Source organism: Anomaloglossus baeobatrachus, chromosome 3 (genome assembly GCF_048569485.1).
Source record: "Anomaloglossus baeobatrachus isolate aAnoBae1 chromosome 3, aAnoBae1.hap1, whole genome shotgun sequence".
Taxonomy (NCBI): domain Eukaryota; kingdom Metazoa; phylum Chordata; class Amphibia; order Anura; family Aromobatidae; genus Anomaloglossus; species Anomaloglossus baeobatrachus.
This window is the reverse complement of record NC_134355.1, coordinates 569,890,137-569,908,931: the sequence shown is the minus strand read 5'-3', so window position 1 is coordinate 569,908,931 and position 18,795 is coordinate 569,890,137. Positions and strand designations below refer to the sequence as shown.

Here is an 18,795-nt window from a genome sequence, read left to right as displayed (position 1 = left end):
CCTTTTCGGGCCGATGTCACTTAATTAAAATGGTAGCATTCCCCAAAATAATGTTCTTATTTCAGACTCTCCCGTTGCTTCTACGCAAATCAGATATTAAGCTACTAAATTCATCCTTTGGAAAATTCATTTGGGGGCACAAGGGGCGTACTAGGATCAGCTTAATCAAGCTTCAATTACCAAAAGGGGCAGGGGGCATAAATCTTCCAGATCTGGGCAGATATAATCTAGCAGCAAATTTTAGATATGTGGTGGACTGGGTGTGAGGAGTATCTCACTTTGCCAATGTACAATTGGAACAACAGCTATGTTCACAAGTCTCGTTAACAGCATTGCTGCATTTAGGGAACGAGGAAATACCGAGTGAGGTTAGGGATCATCCAACACTATGGCATACTATACTAACGTGGAGGAAGGTGAGGAAACTTGGTAAAATTAACACTTCAAGTTCCCCATTTCAACCCTTTATTGGAAATCCGAGATTCCTCCAGGGTCGCCCTCCGAGGATTTATGAAACATTGTCAATGCAGGGTTGTGCTTATGCTGCAGATCTAATGGAGCCTGATTGGTCGTTGCTTTCTTACGAGAAGGCGGCACACCGATTTCCAGCTTTTGTGGGTCAGCCTTTTCTTTTTCTTCAGGCGCGTAGCTTGGCACAAAAATATCTTTTTGACAAGCCAAAGGGAGATCTTGGAGGAAGTGTGGATAACTTTCTTAGGAGGGCAAGAAGCCAGGCGTCCTCGACTAGTCAGGTTTATTCAATGTTGCGTAAAGTTTGGACATGGGAGGGGAAAACAACAGGTCCAGCAAAATGTAAGGTAGACATGCCAGAGTTCGAGGTAAAGGATTTTTTACAAGCCACGCTGTTGCAACGTAAATTTCTGTCGTCCAGTAGCTACACAGATATGGCCTTGATGATTCTACATAGAGCATATATTACTCCAAAAATTCAATCAAAAATGGACACAAATGCCTTATACTCTTGTTCTAAATGTGGCATAAGAGACACTGACCTGTTTCACCACTTATGGGACTGTGTTCAGATACAGGGAGTATGGAGAAGCGTTCACTCAGTCTTACAATATTCAGTTTGCTCTGACACCACAGAGGGCGATTTTTAACATGTTGGAGGAGGCTCAACAAAGTCTTCCGAGAGGTACCAGGGCAATGTTAACTATTTGGGCTTCGGCCACTAGGAAAGAAGGGAATTTTGTTTACTTACCGTAAATTCCTTTTCTTCTAGCTGCTATTGGGAGACCCAGACAATCGGGTGTATAGCTTCTGCCTCCGGAGGCCACACAAAGTATTACACTTTAAAAAGTGTAACCCCTCCCCTCTGCCTATACACCCTCCCGTGCATCACGGGCCCATCAGTTTTGGTGCCAAAGCAGGAAGGAGGAACTTATAAATTGGTCTAAGGTAAATTCAAACCGAAGGATGTTCGGAGAACTGAAACCATGAACCAAAGAACAATTCAACATGAACAACATGTGTACACAAAAGAACAACAGCCCGAAGGGAACAGGGGCGGGTGCTGGGTCTCCCAATAGGAGCTAGAAGAAAAGGAATTTACGGTAAGTAAACAAAATTCCCTTCTTCTTTGTCGCTCCATTGGGAGACCCAGACAATTGGGACGTCCAAAAGCAGTCCCTGGGTGGGTAAAAGAATACCTCGATAAAAAGAGCCGAGAAACGGCCCCCTCTTACAGGTGGGCAACCGCCGCCTGAAGGACTCGCCTACCTAGGCTGGCATCTGCCGAAGCATAGGCATGCACCTGATAGTGTTTCGTGAAAGTGTGCAGACTCGACCAGGTAGCCGCCTGACACACCTGCTGAGCCGTAGCCTGGTGCCGCAATGCCCAGGACGCACCTACGGCTCTGGTAGGATGGGCTTTCAGCCCTGAAGGAATCGGAAGCCCAGACGAACGGTAGGCTTCAAGAATCGGTTCCTTGATCCACCGAGCCAAGGTTGACTTGGAAGCCTGCGACCCCTTACGCTGGCCAGTGACAAGGACAAGAGCGCATCAGAACGGCGCAGGGGCGCCGTGCGAGAAATGTAGAGCCTGAGTGCTCTCACGAGATCTAACAAGTGCAAATCCTTTTCACATTGGTGAACTGGATGAGGGCAAAAAGAAGGTAAGGAGATATCCTGATTGAGATGAAAAGGGGATACCACCTTAGGGAGATATTCCGGGACCGGACGCAGAACCACCTTATCCTGGTGAAACACCAGGAAGGGGGCTTTGCATGACAGCGCTGCTAGCTCAGACACTCTCCGAAGTGATGTGACTGCCACTAGGATGACATCTTGAGATAACCCTGAGGACGCTAGGAGCCAGGACTCAATGGCCACACAGTCAGGTTGAGGGCCGCAGAATTCAGATGGAAAAAAGGGCCTTGAGACAGCAAGTCTGGTCGGTCTGGGAGTGCCCACGGTTGACCCACCGTGAGATGCCACAGATCCGGGTACCACGACCTCCTCGGCCAGTCTGGGGCGATGAGGATGGCGCGGCGGCAGTCGGACCTGATCTTGCGTAACACTCTGGGCAGCAGTGCCAGAGGAAGAAATACATAAGGCAGTCGAAACTGCGACCAATCCTGAACTAATGCGTCTGCCGCCAGAGCTCTGTGATCTTGAGACCGTGCCATGAATGCCGGGACTTTGTTGTTGTGCCGAGACGCCATAAGGTCGACGTCCGGCGTTCCCCAGCGGCAACAGATCTCTTGAAACACGTCCGGGTGAAGAGACCATTCCCCTGCGTCCATGCCCTGGCGACTGAGAAAGTCTGCTTCCCAGTTTTCTACGCCCGGGATGTGAACTGCGGAGATGGTGGAGGCTGTGGCTTCCGCCCACAGCAGAATCCACCGAACTTCTTGGAAGGCTTGACGACTGCGTGTGCCGCCTTGGTGGTTGATGTACGCAACCGCCGTGGCGTTGTCCGACTGAATTCGGATCTGCCTGCCCTCCAGCCACCGCTGGAACGCCTTTAGGGCTAGATACACTGCCCTTATCTCCAGAACATTGATCTGAAGGGAGGACTCTGTCGGAGTCCAGGTTCCCTGAGCCCTGTGGTGGAGGAAGACCGCTCCCCACCCTGACAGACTCGCGTCCGTCGTGACCACAGCCCAGGATGGGGGCAGGAAGGATTTTCCCTTCGACAAAGAAGTGGGAAGAAGCCACCACTGAAGAGAGGTTTTGGCTGCCAGTGAAAGAGACGTTCCTGTCTAGGGACGTCGACCTCCTGTCCCATTTGCGGAGAATGTCCCATTGAAGTGGATGCAGATGAAACTGCGCAAAAGGAACTGCCTCCATTGCTGCCACCATCTTCCCTAGGAAGTGCATGAGGCGCCTCAAGGGGTGTGACTGGGCTCGAAGGAGAGATTGCACCCCTGTCTGTAGTGAACGCTGTTTGTCCAGCGGTAGCTTCACTATCGCTGAGAGAGTATGAAACTCCATCCCGAGGTAAGTCAGCGATTGGGTCGGTGTCAATTTTGACTTTGGGAAATTGATGATCCACCCGAACCTCTGGAGAGTGTCCAGAGCAGTGTTCAGGCTGTGTTGGCATGCCACCCGGGAGGGTGCCTTGACTAGAAGATCGTCTAAGTAAGGGATCACCGAGTGGCCCTGAGAGTGTAGGACCGCCACCACTGCTGCCATGACCTTGGTGAAGACCCGTGGGGCTGTCGCCAGGCCGAAAGGCAGTGCCACGAACTGAAGGTGTTCGTCTCCGATGGCGAAACGCAGGAAGCGTTGATGCTCTGCTGCAATCGGCACGTGGAGATAAGCATCCCTGATGTCGATTGATGCTAGGAAGTCTCCTTGGGACATCGAGGCGATGACAGAGCGGAGAGATTCCATCCGGAACCGTCTGGTTTTCACGTGTCTGTTGAGCAGTTTGAGGTCCAGAACGGGACGGAATGATCCGTCCTTTTTTGGCACCACAAACAAGTTGGAGTAAAAACCGCGACCACATTCTTGAAGGGGAACAGGGATCACCACTCCTTCTGCCTTCAGAGTGTTCACCGCCTGAAAAAGTGCATCGGCTCGCTCGGGGGGCGGAGATGTTCTGAAGAAACGAGTCGGAGGACGAGAGCTGAGCTCTATCCTGTAACCGTGAGACAGAATGTCTCTCACCCATCGGTCTTGGACATGTGGCCACCAGGCGTCGCAAAAGCGGGAGAGCCTGCCACCGACCGAGGATGCTGTTTGGGGATCCGAGAGTCATGAGGAGGCCGCCTTAGGGGCGGTTCCTCCGGCGGTCTTTTTAGGACGTGACTTAGACCGCCATGCATCAGAGTTCCTCTGGCCCTTCTGTGGTCTGTTGGACGTGGAGGAATGGGACCTGGCTGAGGGCCGAAAGGACCGAAACCTCGGTTGTATCTTTCGTTGCTGAGGTCTGTTTGGTTTGGACTGGGGTAAGGACGAGTCCTTTCCCTTGGATTGTTTAATAATTTCGTCCAATTGCTCGCCAAACAAACGGTCGCCAGAAAATGGCAAACCGGTTAAGAACTTCTTGGAAGCAGAGTCTGCCTTCCATTCGCGTAGCCACATGGCCCTGCGGACTGCCACCGAATTGGCGGATGCTACCGCTGTACGGCTCGCAGAGTTCAGGACGGCGTTCATGACGTAGGACGAAAAAGCCGACGCCTGAGAAGTCAAAGACACAACCTGCGGAGTAGAGGTACGTGTGACCGCATTAATCTCAGACAGACAAGCTGAGATAGCTTGGAGTGCCCATACGGCTGCGAATGCCGGAGCAAAAGACGCGCCTATGGCTTCATAGATGGATTTCATCAGGAGCTCTATTTGCCTATCATTGGCATCCTTGAGCGATGAACCATCTGCCACTGCTACTATGGATCTAGCCGCCAGTCTAGAGACTGGAGGATCCACCTTGGGACATTGAGCCCAACCCTTGACTACGTCAGAGGGGAAGGGGTAAAGTGTGTCATTAAGGCGCTTAGAAAAGCGCTTGTCCGGAAAAGCTCTGTGCTTCTGGACAGCATCTCTGAAGTTAGAGTGATCGAAAAAAGCACTCCGTGTACGTTTGGGAAACCTAAACTGGTGTTTCTCCTGCTGTGAAGCCGACTCCTCCACAGGTAGAGGCGGGGGAGATAGATCTAGCACCTGGTTGATTGACGCTATAAGGTCATTTACTATGGCGTCCCCTTCAGGTGTATCAAGATTGAGAGCAACGTCAGGGTCAGAGCCCTGGGCTGCGACCTCTGCCTCATCCTCCAGAGAGTCCTCAAGCTGAGACCCCGAACAGCGTGATGAAGTCGGGGAAGATTCCCAGCGAGCCTGCTTAGCCGGTCTGGGACTGCGGTCCGTGCCGGAGTCCTCCACGTGATATCTAGGGCCCACCCCAGGAGCATGCTGCGGCGCAGACCGAGAGGGGCCTGGGGACGATGACCCCGCAGTGCCCGGGGCATGTGTAAGGGCCGGTCTGGACTGTAAGGCTTCTAGTATCTTAGCAGACCATTTGTCCATAGACTGAGCCATGGATTGTGAAAGTGACTCAGAGTTTCTCAGCTAAAACTGCAAACTCTGTCCCTGCCGCCTGGACAGGGGAGGCCGGTGGTTCTACCTGGGCCGAGGGTCCCACCAGTGCCCGAGGCTCCGGCTGAGCGAGTGCCACAGGGCCCGAGCATTGCTCACAGTGAGGGTAGGTGGAACCTGCAGGTAGCATAGCCGCACAAGAGGTACAGGTTGCAAAATAACCCTGTGTCTTGGCACCCTTGCTCCTTGTGACTGACATGCTGTTCTCTCCTAGGAGAGTAATCACTGAGGGTATATAGCCAAAGGCTAAACACTGCGGCCGAACCTAGAAAATGTATACAAATATAATATTATATATATTATATATATATATATATATATATATATATATATATATATATATATATATATATATATATATATATATATATATATATATATATATATATATATATATATATATATATATATATATATATACAGTTCGGCACTCTAGGGGGACCAGCACCGTGTGACCGGTGTGGCTTACCGACCGCCCAGAGCGGTGTGTGTCCACCAAATTCCCAGCCTTGGGTCTCCCAGAGCTGCAGCCAGAAGTCCTCCACCGGCAGAATGTGATTAAAACATGGCTGCCGGCGTCCTAAGGGGAGGAGGGAGCCGTGGGCGTGATCAATAAAGTGCGGGAATCTGGTGCCCCAGAGTGATGAGTGAGGGGGGAGGAGGACACTAAAGTATGCTCCAGCCCTCACAGTCGGCGTCAGGCCGATCATCCCGCCCTTACCCCTGACTGGCAGGCCCGGGGGCGGGAGTTTAATGCACTAGGCCGCAAAAGCCGGGGACTAAATTTAATACCGCGGCCGGCAAGCAGGCGCGGTCGGCCCGATCTGACACAAAAAACAGCAGCCGCTGCAGCGTCTGAGACCAAGTGCTCCATGCACCGTCCCCAAGGGGACACAGAGTACCTTTATGATGCAGGGCCTGTCCCTGATGATACTCAGTCTCCTGTCCGTCAGAATCCCACAGGGGCTGCGGAGGGAGCCCGGTCCCAGTGCCTGGATGACCGGTTAGGATCCCACTTCTCCCAGAGCCTCTAAGGGATGGGGAAGGAAAACGGCATGTGGCTCCAGCCTTTGTACCCGCAATGGGTACCTCAACCTTAACAGCACCGCCTACTTAGTGGGGTGAGAAGGGAGCATGCCGGGGGCCCTGGGGCCCTCTTTTCTTCCATCCGATATAATCAGCAGCTGCTGCTGACTAAAATGTGGAGCTTGAGTGAATGTGTGCCTCCTTCAACACAAAGCATAAAAACTGATGGGCCCGTGATGCACGGGAGGGTGTATAGGCAGAGGGGAGGGGTTACACTTTTTAAAGTGTAATACTTTGTGTAGCCTCCGGAGGCAGAAGCTATACACCCGATTGTCTGGGTCTCCCAATGGAGCGACAAAGAAAGTATCCTACATCTCTGGGTAAATCCTGAAGCACCCTCTCTAGCGTTTATCCAAACAAAACTAATGTTCATATTCAAAATGGACTGGCTGGATGCACTGTCGAATAAGGAGAAGCTGACTAAGCGTTTCTTTGAAACATGGTCTTTATTTATACCTAACTTGGCTACAGTGCTTAAGGATAGACTTAAATCTCAGTTTGGACAGACCTCTTGGTACCTTCTTGAACTGCTCAATGGACACATACCAATTACATAAGTTACCATTTTAAGTTGCTTCTGGTCGCACGCAGAGCGGGGGGAGGGGTATGCGGGACTGTTTTGATTATAATGTCATCAATGAAATGCTCTTTGTATAAGAGCAGATTGTAAAAGAAATTCGGTTAAAATTCAATAAAAAGATGTTTTAAAAAAAAAAAAAGTTATGGCTCTTGGAATAAAGGGAGAGAAAAAAAAAAACACAAAAATGAAAAATTGCTCACTCCTTAAGAGGTTAATGTAGCTAGCAAGTAAATAGGTATTGGGGAATGTTACAAGAGTCATTATTCTCAGCCGTTGCGTTTCAGAAACCCATGCTATGGTCTCCTCTAGGAGGATGTATAGGTGTATACTTACGGCTCCGGTGACGACCCAGTTCTTTCTTGCCACAAACTTGGCTGCTCTGACTGGTAGATCACATACTTCAAAGGTTTTCACCAGGGTCTGGAAAAATAACAACAGGTTTTGATGGACACGAAATAGTGGAACATCTATTTATTCATTACATAGGAGTTGTACTTTTATATTACATTATTATATGTACTATCAAATTACCTGCGTCTCGTGATTCCATACACACACGCTGCCATTGTACAGACTGGCCAGCATCCATGGCTCTGTAGGGTGCAGGTCGACGCTCTTTACTCGGTCGGACCGAGCCGTCAGCTTCCTCTTGATGTCAAGTCGCAGAGGCTGCAGAAAATAGATGAGGCAGAGAGGGCAATCAACAACATAAGGCATTACTACACTGCAGATCAAGACAGAAAAAACCCAGACATCGGCTCACCCGGTGCAAGCGGAAATTGTGTAAAGGTGCGGGGCACGGACAATTCCTGGGTTTTTACATTAAAATCCTTTATGAATTGTAGCACCACACAATTTATATTTAGTGTTTGTAAAGGCTGCTTTACATGTTACGATTTCGCATACTATATCGTATGCGACCGTACCCGCCCCCATCGTATGTGCGGCACGTTCAATTTGTTGAATGTGCCGCACAAACGATTCACCCCCGTCACACATACTTACCCGTCCATTCGACCTCGATGTGGGCGGTGAACGTCCACTTCCTGGAGTGGGAGGGACGTTTGGCGTCACAGCGACGTCACGCGGCAGCCGGCCAATAGAAGCGGAGGGGCGGAGATCCCGCCCACCTCTTTCCTTCCGCATTACCGGCTGGAGCCGCGGGATGCAGGTAAGATCTGTTCAATGTTCCCGGGGTGTCACACACTGCAATGTGTGCTACCTCGGGAACATTGAACAAGCTGATGTGCAATTCATCAGGATTCAACGACGTGTATACGATGAACGGTTTAACGTTCAATCGCAATCACACGTACCTGCACATGCTACAATGTAACTTACGATGCCGGATGTGCGTCACTTACGACGTGACCCCGCCGACACATCGTAAGATATATTGTAGCATGTAAAGCGGGCTTAAATTACAGACCATTTGGTTATAGGACGCGAAAACTAAAGAGTCGCATGTCTGAGCATATAAATGGAGCAAAAAGTGATCCTAACATCAGCAAACGTTCATCAACGGCAGCGCCTCGCCATTTTTTGGAATTGCATCAGGGTGATGTGATAGGCATGGTCATTTGTGGGATAGATAGAGATAACCGGCCACTCGGGCGATGACTGGTCCACATACAGAAGCTTATTGGATCAATGGATGGAAACTCGCGTCCCAAAAGGTTAGAATTACAAGACAGACTTATTGGAATATTAATAGAACGCAGTCATTCAGCAATATTTATAGTAGATTTATGACGTCTTCACCATCTTTGTAATAATTTTCCTTTTTGGAATTGTGCCATATATATATATATATATATATTAGCTATTGAACCCGTTCTACACCTGGATGTTGAGGATTTAGCATCGGGGAGGGACTTTGGGGCGAGGGCTTTGTTTAATTTATTCCTCCCCTTTCTTTAAATTTTGCGCTGCGGTTGCTGTCTCTATGACCGGAGCATCCGCAGTGCTAAGTTCATGGTGTAGTTGAATTCTTAAATAAAATGGCGCCAGAGTAAGCACTTGTGCATACCGAAAACTCAGGCACCATTTTCTTGAAGACACTGTGTCTGCAAATATCACTGGAAACGAAATGGGGAGGGCTCATGTGATACTCGCATTGAGAAATCTTGCTTGTTATATAATATACAGTATATACACACACGGGACGTCTTTCTTTTGGTTTCAGTTCTGACAGATGGACATGTTCAGCATTATATTATAGATTCCCAAAGGTCTGTGATCCAGGCCGTTCTATCAGTCTGCACTGCGTCCTCCAGGCTGATTATTATCCTACTTGAGGTGATGAGGTTGTTCTAATTGAAGAACTTTTCACATTATGTTGGTATATACCATTATAATTCTATTAATCTTTGCAAAAATTAAAGGGAACCTGTCACCACTTTTATGGTGTATAAGCTGCGGCCACCACCACCGGGCTCTTATACAGGGGCGTAACGACCGCGGTCGCAGAGGTCGCCACTGCGACCGGGCCCGCGGGGTTAAAGGGGCCCGGCAGCCGCTCTGCAGAGCCGGCTGCCGGGCCCCTATGTGTAGTGCCGCTGTGTAGTGGCCGACTGCGCGACTGTTAGGGGGCCGGCCTGTGAGTCAGGGGGGCCCAGTGTCTGCAGGGGGCAGAGGGGCCCCTGACCTGGAGAGGCCACCAGGCGTTCCTGACCTGCTCCTGACCTGCTCCTGCACGGCAGACGGAATCCATCCTGCAGGACCTGCGATGATGTCATGCCCATGTGACTGTGTGGGAGGAGACACAGGATGCCGGGGAGAAAGCAGGAGAAGATACTTTGGACACATGACTGGTAATGAGAAAAGAGGGGACATGAGGGGAGGGGCTGCAGGGTGAGTGCAGACTACGACAGAAGCATGTGAAGGGGTGCAGAGTGTTTGAGAGGGGTAATTTGGGGTACAGGCAGGGTGAGTTATGTGGGGCAGGGTGTGTGACATATGGGGGTGTAGTGTGTGTGTGAGTGATATGGAGGGATGCAGGCTGTATGGGGAGCAGGGTGTGTGACATATGGGGGCAGGGGCGTAACTACCGCGGTCGCAGGGGTCGGAAGGAGAAGAGAGGTATTGTACTTGTTTTTTGTTATTTTGCTGGCTCCATGACACGTAGAGGCCCTGGGGGAAGCTGGCTGCATGACACAGAGGCCCTTGGGGGGGGGGGGCTGGCTGCATGACACCTGGTGGGACTGGCTGCATGACACATGGAGGCCTGGGGGGGCTGGTTGCATGACACATGGAGGCCTGGGGGGCTGGCTGCATGACACCTGGTGGGGCTGGCTGCATGACACATAGAGGCCTGGGGGTCTGGCTGCATGACACCTGGTGGGGCTGGCTGCATGACACATAGAGGCCCTGGGGGGGCTGGCTGCATGACACCTGGTGGGGCTGGCTGCATGACACAGAGGCCCTGGGGGGGCTGGCTGCATGACACATGGAGGCCTGGGGGGCTGGCTGCATGACACCTGGTGGGGCTGGCTGCATGACACATAGAGGCCTGTGGGGCTGGCTGCATGACACATGGAGGCCTGGGGGGCTGGCTGCATGACACATGGAGGCCTGGGGGGCTGGCTGCATGACACATGGAGGCCTGGGGGTCTGGCTGCATGACACCTGGTGGGGCTGGCTGCATGACACATAGAGGCCCTGGGGGGGCTGGCTGCATGACACCTGGTGGGGCTGGCTGCATGACACATAGAGGCCCTGGGGGGGCTGGCTGCATGACACATGGAGGCCTGGGGGGCTGGCTGCATGACACCTGGTGGGGCTGGCTGCATGACACATAGAGGCCTGTGGGGCTGGCTGCATGACACATGGAGGCCTGGGGGGCTGGCTGCATGACACATTGAGGCCTGGGGGGCTGGCTGCATGACACATGGAGGCCTGGGGGGCTGGCTGCATGACACATGGAGGCCTGGGGGGCTGGCTGCATGACACATGGAGGCCTGGGGGGCTGGCTGCATGACACATGGAGGCCTGGGGGGCTGGCTGCATGACACCTGGTGGGGCTGGCTGCATGACACCTGGTGGGGCTGGGGGGCTGGCAGCATGACACGTAGAGGCCCCGGGGCAAGCTGGCTGCATGACACCTGGTGGGACTGGCTGCATGACACATAGAGGCCTGGGGGGCTGGCTGCATGACACCTGGTGGGGCTGGCTGCATGACACATAGAGGCCTGGGGGTCTGGCTGCATGACACCTGGTGGGGCTGGCTGCATGACACATAGAGGCCTGTGGGGCTGGCTGCATGACACATGGAGGCCTGGGGGGCTGGCTGCATGACACATGGAGGCCTGGTGGGGCTGGCTGCATGACACATAGAGGCCCTGGTGGGGCTGGCTGCATGACACATGGAGGCCTGGGGGGCTGGCTGCATGACACATGGAGGCCTGGGGGGCTGGCTGCATGACACCTGGTGGGGCTGGGGGGCTGGGCTAGCAGCATGACACGTAGAGGCCCCGGGGCAAGCTGGCTGCATGACACGTGGAGGCCTGGGGGGCTGGCTGCATGATACATGGAGGCCTGGGGGTGCTGGCTGCATGATACATGGAGGTCTATGGGACTGCATAATAAACATGAAGGACACCTTATACATGGACTATAGGGGTGCATTATACATGGAGGAGTATGGGGCTGCATAATACAATATGATTCATGGGGCTGCATTATAATACATATAGGACTATGGGGGCTACATTATAATATATGGAGGACTATGGAGGCTAGTTTATACATGGTCTGTGGGGGTGCATTATAAAACAGGGAGGACTATGTTGTGCAGTATAAAATATGGAGAACTATGGAAAATGTATTATAATACATGGAGGACTATGGAAGTGCATTCTAATATATGAACGGTTATGTGGGACCCTTTATACTATATGGAAGGCTATGTGGGGGCCATTATAGTATTTGGAGAACTATGTACGAGGGGGGACAAAGATACAAGTATGGGATGGGAATGTTTTGTGCTGAGGTGTGAAGGCTCTTTCCCTCAGCACCCAGCTTTCCCATGCTCTGCTATACATCTCTCAGCACCCAGCTTTCCCATGCTCTGATATGGGAAAGCTGGGTGCTGAGGGAAAGATGTGTGACAGAGCATGGGAAAGCTGGGTGCTGAGGATAAGATGGATATCAGATCATGGGAAAGCAGGGTGCTGTGGGTAAAAGCCAAGTGTCAGCATCATTATCCCGTACCCTAAGTGTCGGTGTACATAAAGGGGGGCCCTGGTCCAAATTTTGCACCAGGGCCCATCAAACTCTAGTTACGCCACTGCTCTTATATACAGTATCCTAACATGCTGCATATAAGAGCTCAGGCCGCTGTGACAACATAAACACTTTATAATACGTACCTAACGGTCGCACGGTTGGCCTTGTGGGCGTCTCCGTGGTCCGGCGCCTCCTCTTTTGGCCTTCTTCGTCCTCCATCTTCTCTAGCCGCAGTGCATAATGCGTCCTAAGTCATTCACACTCGCCGGCATTCAGGTCCTGAGCAGGGCAGATCAAAGTTTTGTAGTGCGCCTGCGCAGGACCGGCGAGTGTGTATGACGCAGCTGCGTCATGCACCCAGGCTTCAGAAAGAGGACGAAGATGGCCGAAAGAGGAGGCGCCAGCACCGGAGACGCCCATAAGGCCCACCGCCGACCGTTAGGCAAGTATTATAAAGTGTTTTTTATGTTCTCACAGCGGCCTGGGCTCTTATATACTTGATTGTGTGCCCGAGCTTATATAATTTTTTATGGGCTCTTATATACAGCATGTTAGAATGGTGTATATAAGAGCCCGGTGGTGGCCGCAGCTTATAGGCCAAAAAAGTGGTGACATGTTCCCTTTAAGAGCATGTATCGCTTGAAACATGTAGGCCAGGGTTTCTGAGATATTTCGTGTACCAATATAGGATTGTTTTATAGAACAACCCTCAATTTTTCTTTTCTTCTGCGGAGGCTGGATGCACCCTTTTCCTTTCAATCATTAGTACATTGCAGCGCCGGCCTCCATCTTGTCCTGACGCTCCCAATGATCGGCCTGTGATGCAGACGGCAACAGCCTCCATCTTGCCAGATGTGCAAACACGGCCCGGGGTGCAGACAGCGCTGGCCTCCGTCTTGCCAGACGTGTGAACATGGCCCGGGGTGCAGACAGGGCTGGCCTCCATCTTGCCAGACGTGTGAACATGGCCCGGGGTGCAGACAGCGCCGGCCTCCATCTTGCCAGACGTGCGAACATGGCCCGGGGTGCAGACAGCGCCGGCCTCCATCTTGCCAGACGTGCGAACATGGCCCGGGGTGCAGACAGCGCCGGCCTCCGTCTTGTCAGAAGTCCTTGCGTCTCCTCTCCAGGTTGCACACCTTGTATCGCACCATACCGGTGACAACCTATATGGCCACCACCGCCGCTCTGTGCAGGGTTGTCAGCTCTTGTCCCCAGGTGGAGGTGACACTGGGATACACCAGGCCTCACCGTCATAAGTGACAGTCTGCAAAAGTTTTCTGACAACCAGTGTAATATCTGCATGGCAGAGTTGTCAGCCAGCCAATCACCTGACATAAATCATCACACTGGAGGACTGTAAGTCCCAGCATGCTGCAGCACACAATAACTCCCATTCATGAGGAGGGGGCGGGATGTACCATTTCGCACGTCCCCTCTGCACACAAACACTCGGTATACACAGCTCCCTCCCGTAGCTCCCGGGCCCCACTCACCATGTCTCCGGTTCCCCTGGTCTCTCTCCCTCTGACTGACGTGGAGCTTCCGGGACCGATCGCAGATCTCGCGAGATTCCAAACCTTCCACTTCCGCCTGCTGAGATCAGTCCCGTTGGCGTTGTACCGCCATCTTGTGGTTGGCGGTGTGAGGTGTTTGTGTGACGTGGCTGCGAACAGCCACATTGGGACTGGCATAATGATGTCGTAGCTTCTCCATAACGGCCATAGTAGTAGAGGACTTTAGACTGAAATTAATATAGTCAGGACAGCCTGGCCTCCATGGTTCTAGAACTATAATGAAGGACTTGTTTTGTGTTTGCGCTTTCATCTTTTCCTCCTCTTGTCATACCCTTGTTCCCGCTGACATGGCGTGTGAGGGCTTGTTTGTTGCAGGACGAGTTTTAGTTCTGAATGACGCCATTGATTTTACCTTATAATATATTGAAATATGGGAAAAACAATCCAACTTTAGTGATATGAGGAAAAACAATGTAATTCTGCGGGTGTCTCTGGGGTGTCGTGTCTGTAGTGCTCATTGTGCAGTAATGTGACCTGAATGTGATTCTGCGGAGACATCACGGTGACACCGACGCGTTCTGGTCCTTCTCTTTTTCTGTACCTTTTGCATGTTACGTCGGTGGAGCCATATAGGGGTCTTTTTGTGCCATCAGTGGGTTTTTTGGTACCATATTGGGTCGTTATGATGCTTTTGCCGCTTTTCACTGCCTTTATTGAGGGGCGGGGGCGGATGGTGACTGAATAATGGTCGTTCAGGCCTCCTGCATTTTTATCTTTATAGAATTTGCTGTACAAGAATTTTGCGGATGTTCTAAAGGCAAATCTAAAATATAAAGCTGAATGTTTGTGTGTGTGTATATGTCACCTAAGGAATTCGCACCGTCCCATTTACAATCACGAAAGTTTGCACAGCCGCCTCTTGTGTCTCAGGGAACGTCATAGACTGTTTTGAGGGGAAAATTTGACCCCACGCTTTACAGTTATTCCCCCAAAAACCTTCTTACATTACAGTCAATGGAGCTACAGGTCATTAATAGGAGCTCTGATTGGTTGCTATAGGCAACGAAGGACATCCTTAGTATAAGAAGCTTATGTGTAAGGTAATATGTGATATCGGTAAAAACAGACACACACAGAGACAAGGAAACACAGAGACACACAGAGACCGATACAGAGACACCCAGAAACTGAGATAGAGAGACACAGAGGCTGATAGAGAGTCAAACAGAGACACACAGAGAGATGGAGGCAGGCAGAGAGAGTGGCAGAAACACCGTTACTATCCCAGGCAACGCCAGGTACTACAGCTAGTATATTTAGATTTCCTTCCTAATTGAAAGGATATATTCGGGACTATGAAAAAAAAAAAATGTGACTAAGCACTAACAGGCAGGTAGCTGCCACCTACCTGCCTATTGTACCCAGGGCCGGTCTTCACTAGCACAGAGCTATCACAGACCGTTCCCGCTGGCAATTCAGCTGCTACCATTGACGACCCATCCACAGAGTGGCGGCTTCTGATCTGCCCTGCTCAGTAGACTGAACAGGACACATGACGTCATGCTGATTGACAGCTAGTCCCCCACTGTAAATCAGCATAACATTGTGTATCCCGCCCCGTCTATAGAGCGGAAAAGAAGACGTTGCTCTGTTGACGGAACATCAGGGGTAGCAGCTGAATCGCCGGCGGGAACGGTCTGTGACTGCTGTGTGCCAGTGAAGACCGGCCCTGGGCACAACAGGGAGGTAGGTGGCAACTATTGGAGGTTTGTGACTACCTCCCTTTCTAACTGAGCTCTCTTCCCATAAGCCTAAGGCTATTTTTATATTAATGCTAGATCCTGCCTGCCCATAAATTTGCAGGCTTAGGATCCCATCAAAGGACATCTTGCCGCGTCTGATGGGCCAATTTGTGCGCTAAGTACCTTCATTTTTATAAGTCTATTTCACATAGCAGTAATGCAGTTATAATCTCATTTGCTCAATGTTCACATATATCTTGGTGCTTGCAGAGTGCTGCTGTATTCTTTTAGGCTATGTGCGCACGTTGCGTACTTCACTGCAGAAATTTCTGCAGCGATCTGAAGAGCACATGTGCTCTTTAAATCGCTGCAGAAATGTCCGTAGTGAAAAAAAAAAAAAGCCGATTCCATGCGCTCTGCCTGCAGCTCCTGCCATAGACAGAGCAGGAGCTGCCGGCAAAGCGCAGGAAAGAAGTGACATGTCACTTCTTTTTGCGCAGCGCTTCGGCAGTAGCCGAAGCGCTGCGCTCTTAAACGCCACGTGCGCACGGCCCCTGCACAATCTCCATAGACTGTGCAGGGGACGCAGGACGCATGCAGTTACGCTGCGCTACAAAGCGCAGCGTAACCATGTATTTACGCAACGTGCGCACATAGCCTTATTTGTGTTTGTGCTTAGACATATATTTTTTTTTTCTAAGTCTATATACCCTTTAAGCGCCACTCTAGTCTTTTGTTATTTCATCACCAGATTGGTATACCTAATGTAAGTTCTGTGCCCACATTAAAATCCTTACCACCCGCTTCTGCTATTCTTGGCGCTATTTCAGGCGCCCTCTGCTAGTTGTGACTTGCCGGATTACGCCTGTGTGTGCCAGGCGGACCACAAGTCACAAAACGAGCCTCTCGTAGACTTACATTGTGACCGTTACCTCTGACGTCCGGTTAGTCAGCTGCGCCCACAGGATGGCGGAGAGGGACCAGAGCAGCGCTGTGAAGACGAGATGGCAGCTGCTGGAAAGGGGTTTTTTTATTTTTTTTTTTATAATAATAATAATATTATTATTATTATATTACCAAAAGCAGGGAATGGATATTAAAGATACCACTCTGGCGGTGGAGTAAAATAATATGTCAATGTGGTGCTTTATGTTATCTTATTTTGTATTGGGAAGGTGGTGATTCAGACTTAAGGGGGCTTTACACGCTGCGACATCGCTAATGCGGAGTCGTTGGGGTCACGGAATTTGTGACGCACATCCGGCCGCATTAGCGATGTTTCTGCGTGTGACACCGATGAGCGATTTTGCATCGTTGCAAAAACGTGCAAAATCGCTCATCGGTGACATGGGGGTCCATTCTCAATTATCGTTACTGCAGCAGTAACGATGTAGTTCATCGCTCCTGCGGCAGCACACATCGCTATGTGTGACGCCGCAGGAACGAGGAACCTCTCCTTACCTGCCTCCCGGCCGCTATGAGGAAGGAAGGAGGTGGGCGGGATGTTCCGGCCACTCATCTCCGCCCCTCCGCTTCTATTGGGCGGCCGCTCAGTGACGTCGCTGTGACGCCGCACGGACCGCCCCCTTAGAAAGGAGGCGGTTCGCCGGTCACAGCGACATCGCCGGGCAGGTAAGCATGTGTGACGGGTCTGCGCGATGTTGTGCAGCACAGGCAGCGATTTGCCCGTGTCGCACAACAGATGGGGGCGGGTACCCACGCTAGCGATATTGGGACCGATATCGCAGCGTGTAAAGTAGCCTTTACAGTGGGGAAAATAATTATTTGATACACTGCTGATTTTGCAAGTTTTCGCCAACTACAAAGAATGGAGATTTCTGTAATTTTTATCGTAGTTACACTTCAACTGTGACAAAATTCAAAAAATCCAGAAAATCACATTGTATGATTTTTAATTAATCTGCCGTTTATTGCATAAAATAAGTATTTGATACAATAGAAAAACAGAACTTAATATTTGGTACTGAAACCTTTGCAATTACAGAGCTCAGACGTTTCCTGTAGTTCTTGACCAGGTGTGTACACACTGCAGCAGGGATTTTGGCCCATTCCTCCATACAGATCTACAGATCCTTCAGGAATTGGGGCTGTTACTGGACAACATTGAGTTTCAGCTCCCTCCAAAGATTTTCTATTGGGTTCAGGTCTGAAGACTGACTAGGCCATGCCAGGACTTAGTTGCCCTGGCTGTGTATTTTAGTTCATTGTCATGCCGGAAGACCCAGCCAGGACCCATCTTCAATGCTCATACTGAGGGAAGGAGGTTGTTGGCGAAAATCTCGCAATACATGACTCCATCCATCCTCCCTTCAACACAATGCAGTCATCCTGTCACCTATACGGAAAAGCACCCCCAAAGTATGATGTTTCCACCCCCATACTTCACAGTTAGGACTGTGTCCTTGGGGTTGTACTCATACTTTTTCTTCCTCCAAACATGGAGAGTGGAATTGATACTAAAAAGTTCTATTTTGGTTTCATCTGACCACATGACCTTCCGTACCTCCTCTGGATCATCCAGATGGTCATTGGCCAACTTCAGTTTGGCCTGGACATGTGCTGGCATGAGCAGGGGGACCTTGCGTGCCCTGCAGGATTTTAATTCATAACGGCATAGTGTGTATTACCAATGTTAATCTTTTAGACTGTAGGCCAAGCTCTATTCAGGTCATTGACTAGCTCCTCCCGTGTAGTTCTGGTTGGATTCCTGACCTTTTTCATAATCATCCTTACTACACGAGGCAAGATCTTGCTTTGGGCCCCCAGACCGAGTAAGAATGACAGTCATCTCGTGTGTCTTCCATTTTCTAATAATTGCGCCAACAGTTGTTGCCTTCTCACCGAGCTGGTTGCCTATTGTCTTTTAGCCAATCCCCGTCTTGTGGAGGTCGACAATTTTGTCCTTAGTATCCTTAGACAGCTCTTTGGTCTTGGCCATGGTGGAGAGGTTGGAGTGTGAGGGATTGAGTGTGTGGACAGTAGTGATGTGACGGTCGTGAACGATCCGACACAAAGATCCGGCTCCCTGCAGTGACTGACAGGAGCCGGATCCCCAGTGTGAGCC

At 50.8% G+C, this 18,795-nt stretch overlaps 1 protein-coding gene across 1 annotated transcript in view; it reads right to left on the bottom strand.

The window, feature by feature from the left end:
- The window catches only part of COPB2 (coat protein complex I subunit beta 2), a 78,699-nt gene extending 64,649 nt beyond the window's left edge, over positions 1-14,050 (bottom strand). Inside the window, exons 1-3 of the mRNA XM_075340930.1 lie at positions 13,948-14,050; positions 7,757-7,894; positions 7,559-7,645 (exon numbers count right to left, since the gene is read on the bottom strand). Of these exons, the coding sequence (XP_075197045.1) occupies positions 7,559-7,645; positions 7,757-7,894; positions 13,948-13,950 (228 nt within the window). The 5' untranslated portion in view covers positions 13,951-14,050. The remainder of the gene's footprint in view (positions 1-7,558; positions 7,646-7,756; positions 7,895-13,947) is intronic.
- Positions 14,051-18,795: the final 4,745 nt, after the last annotated feature.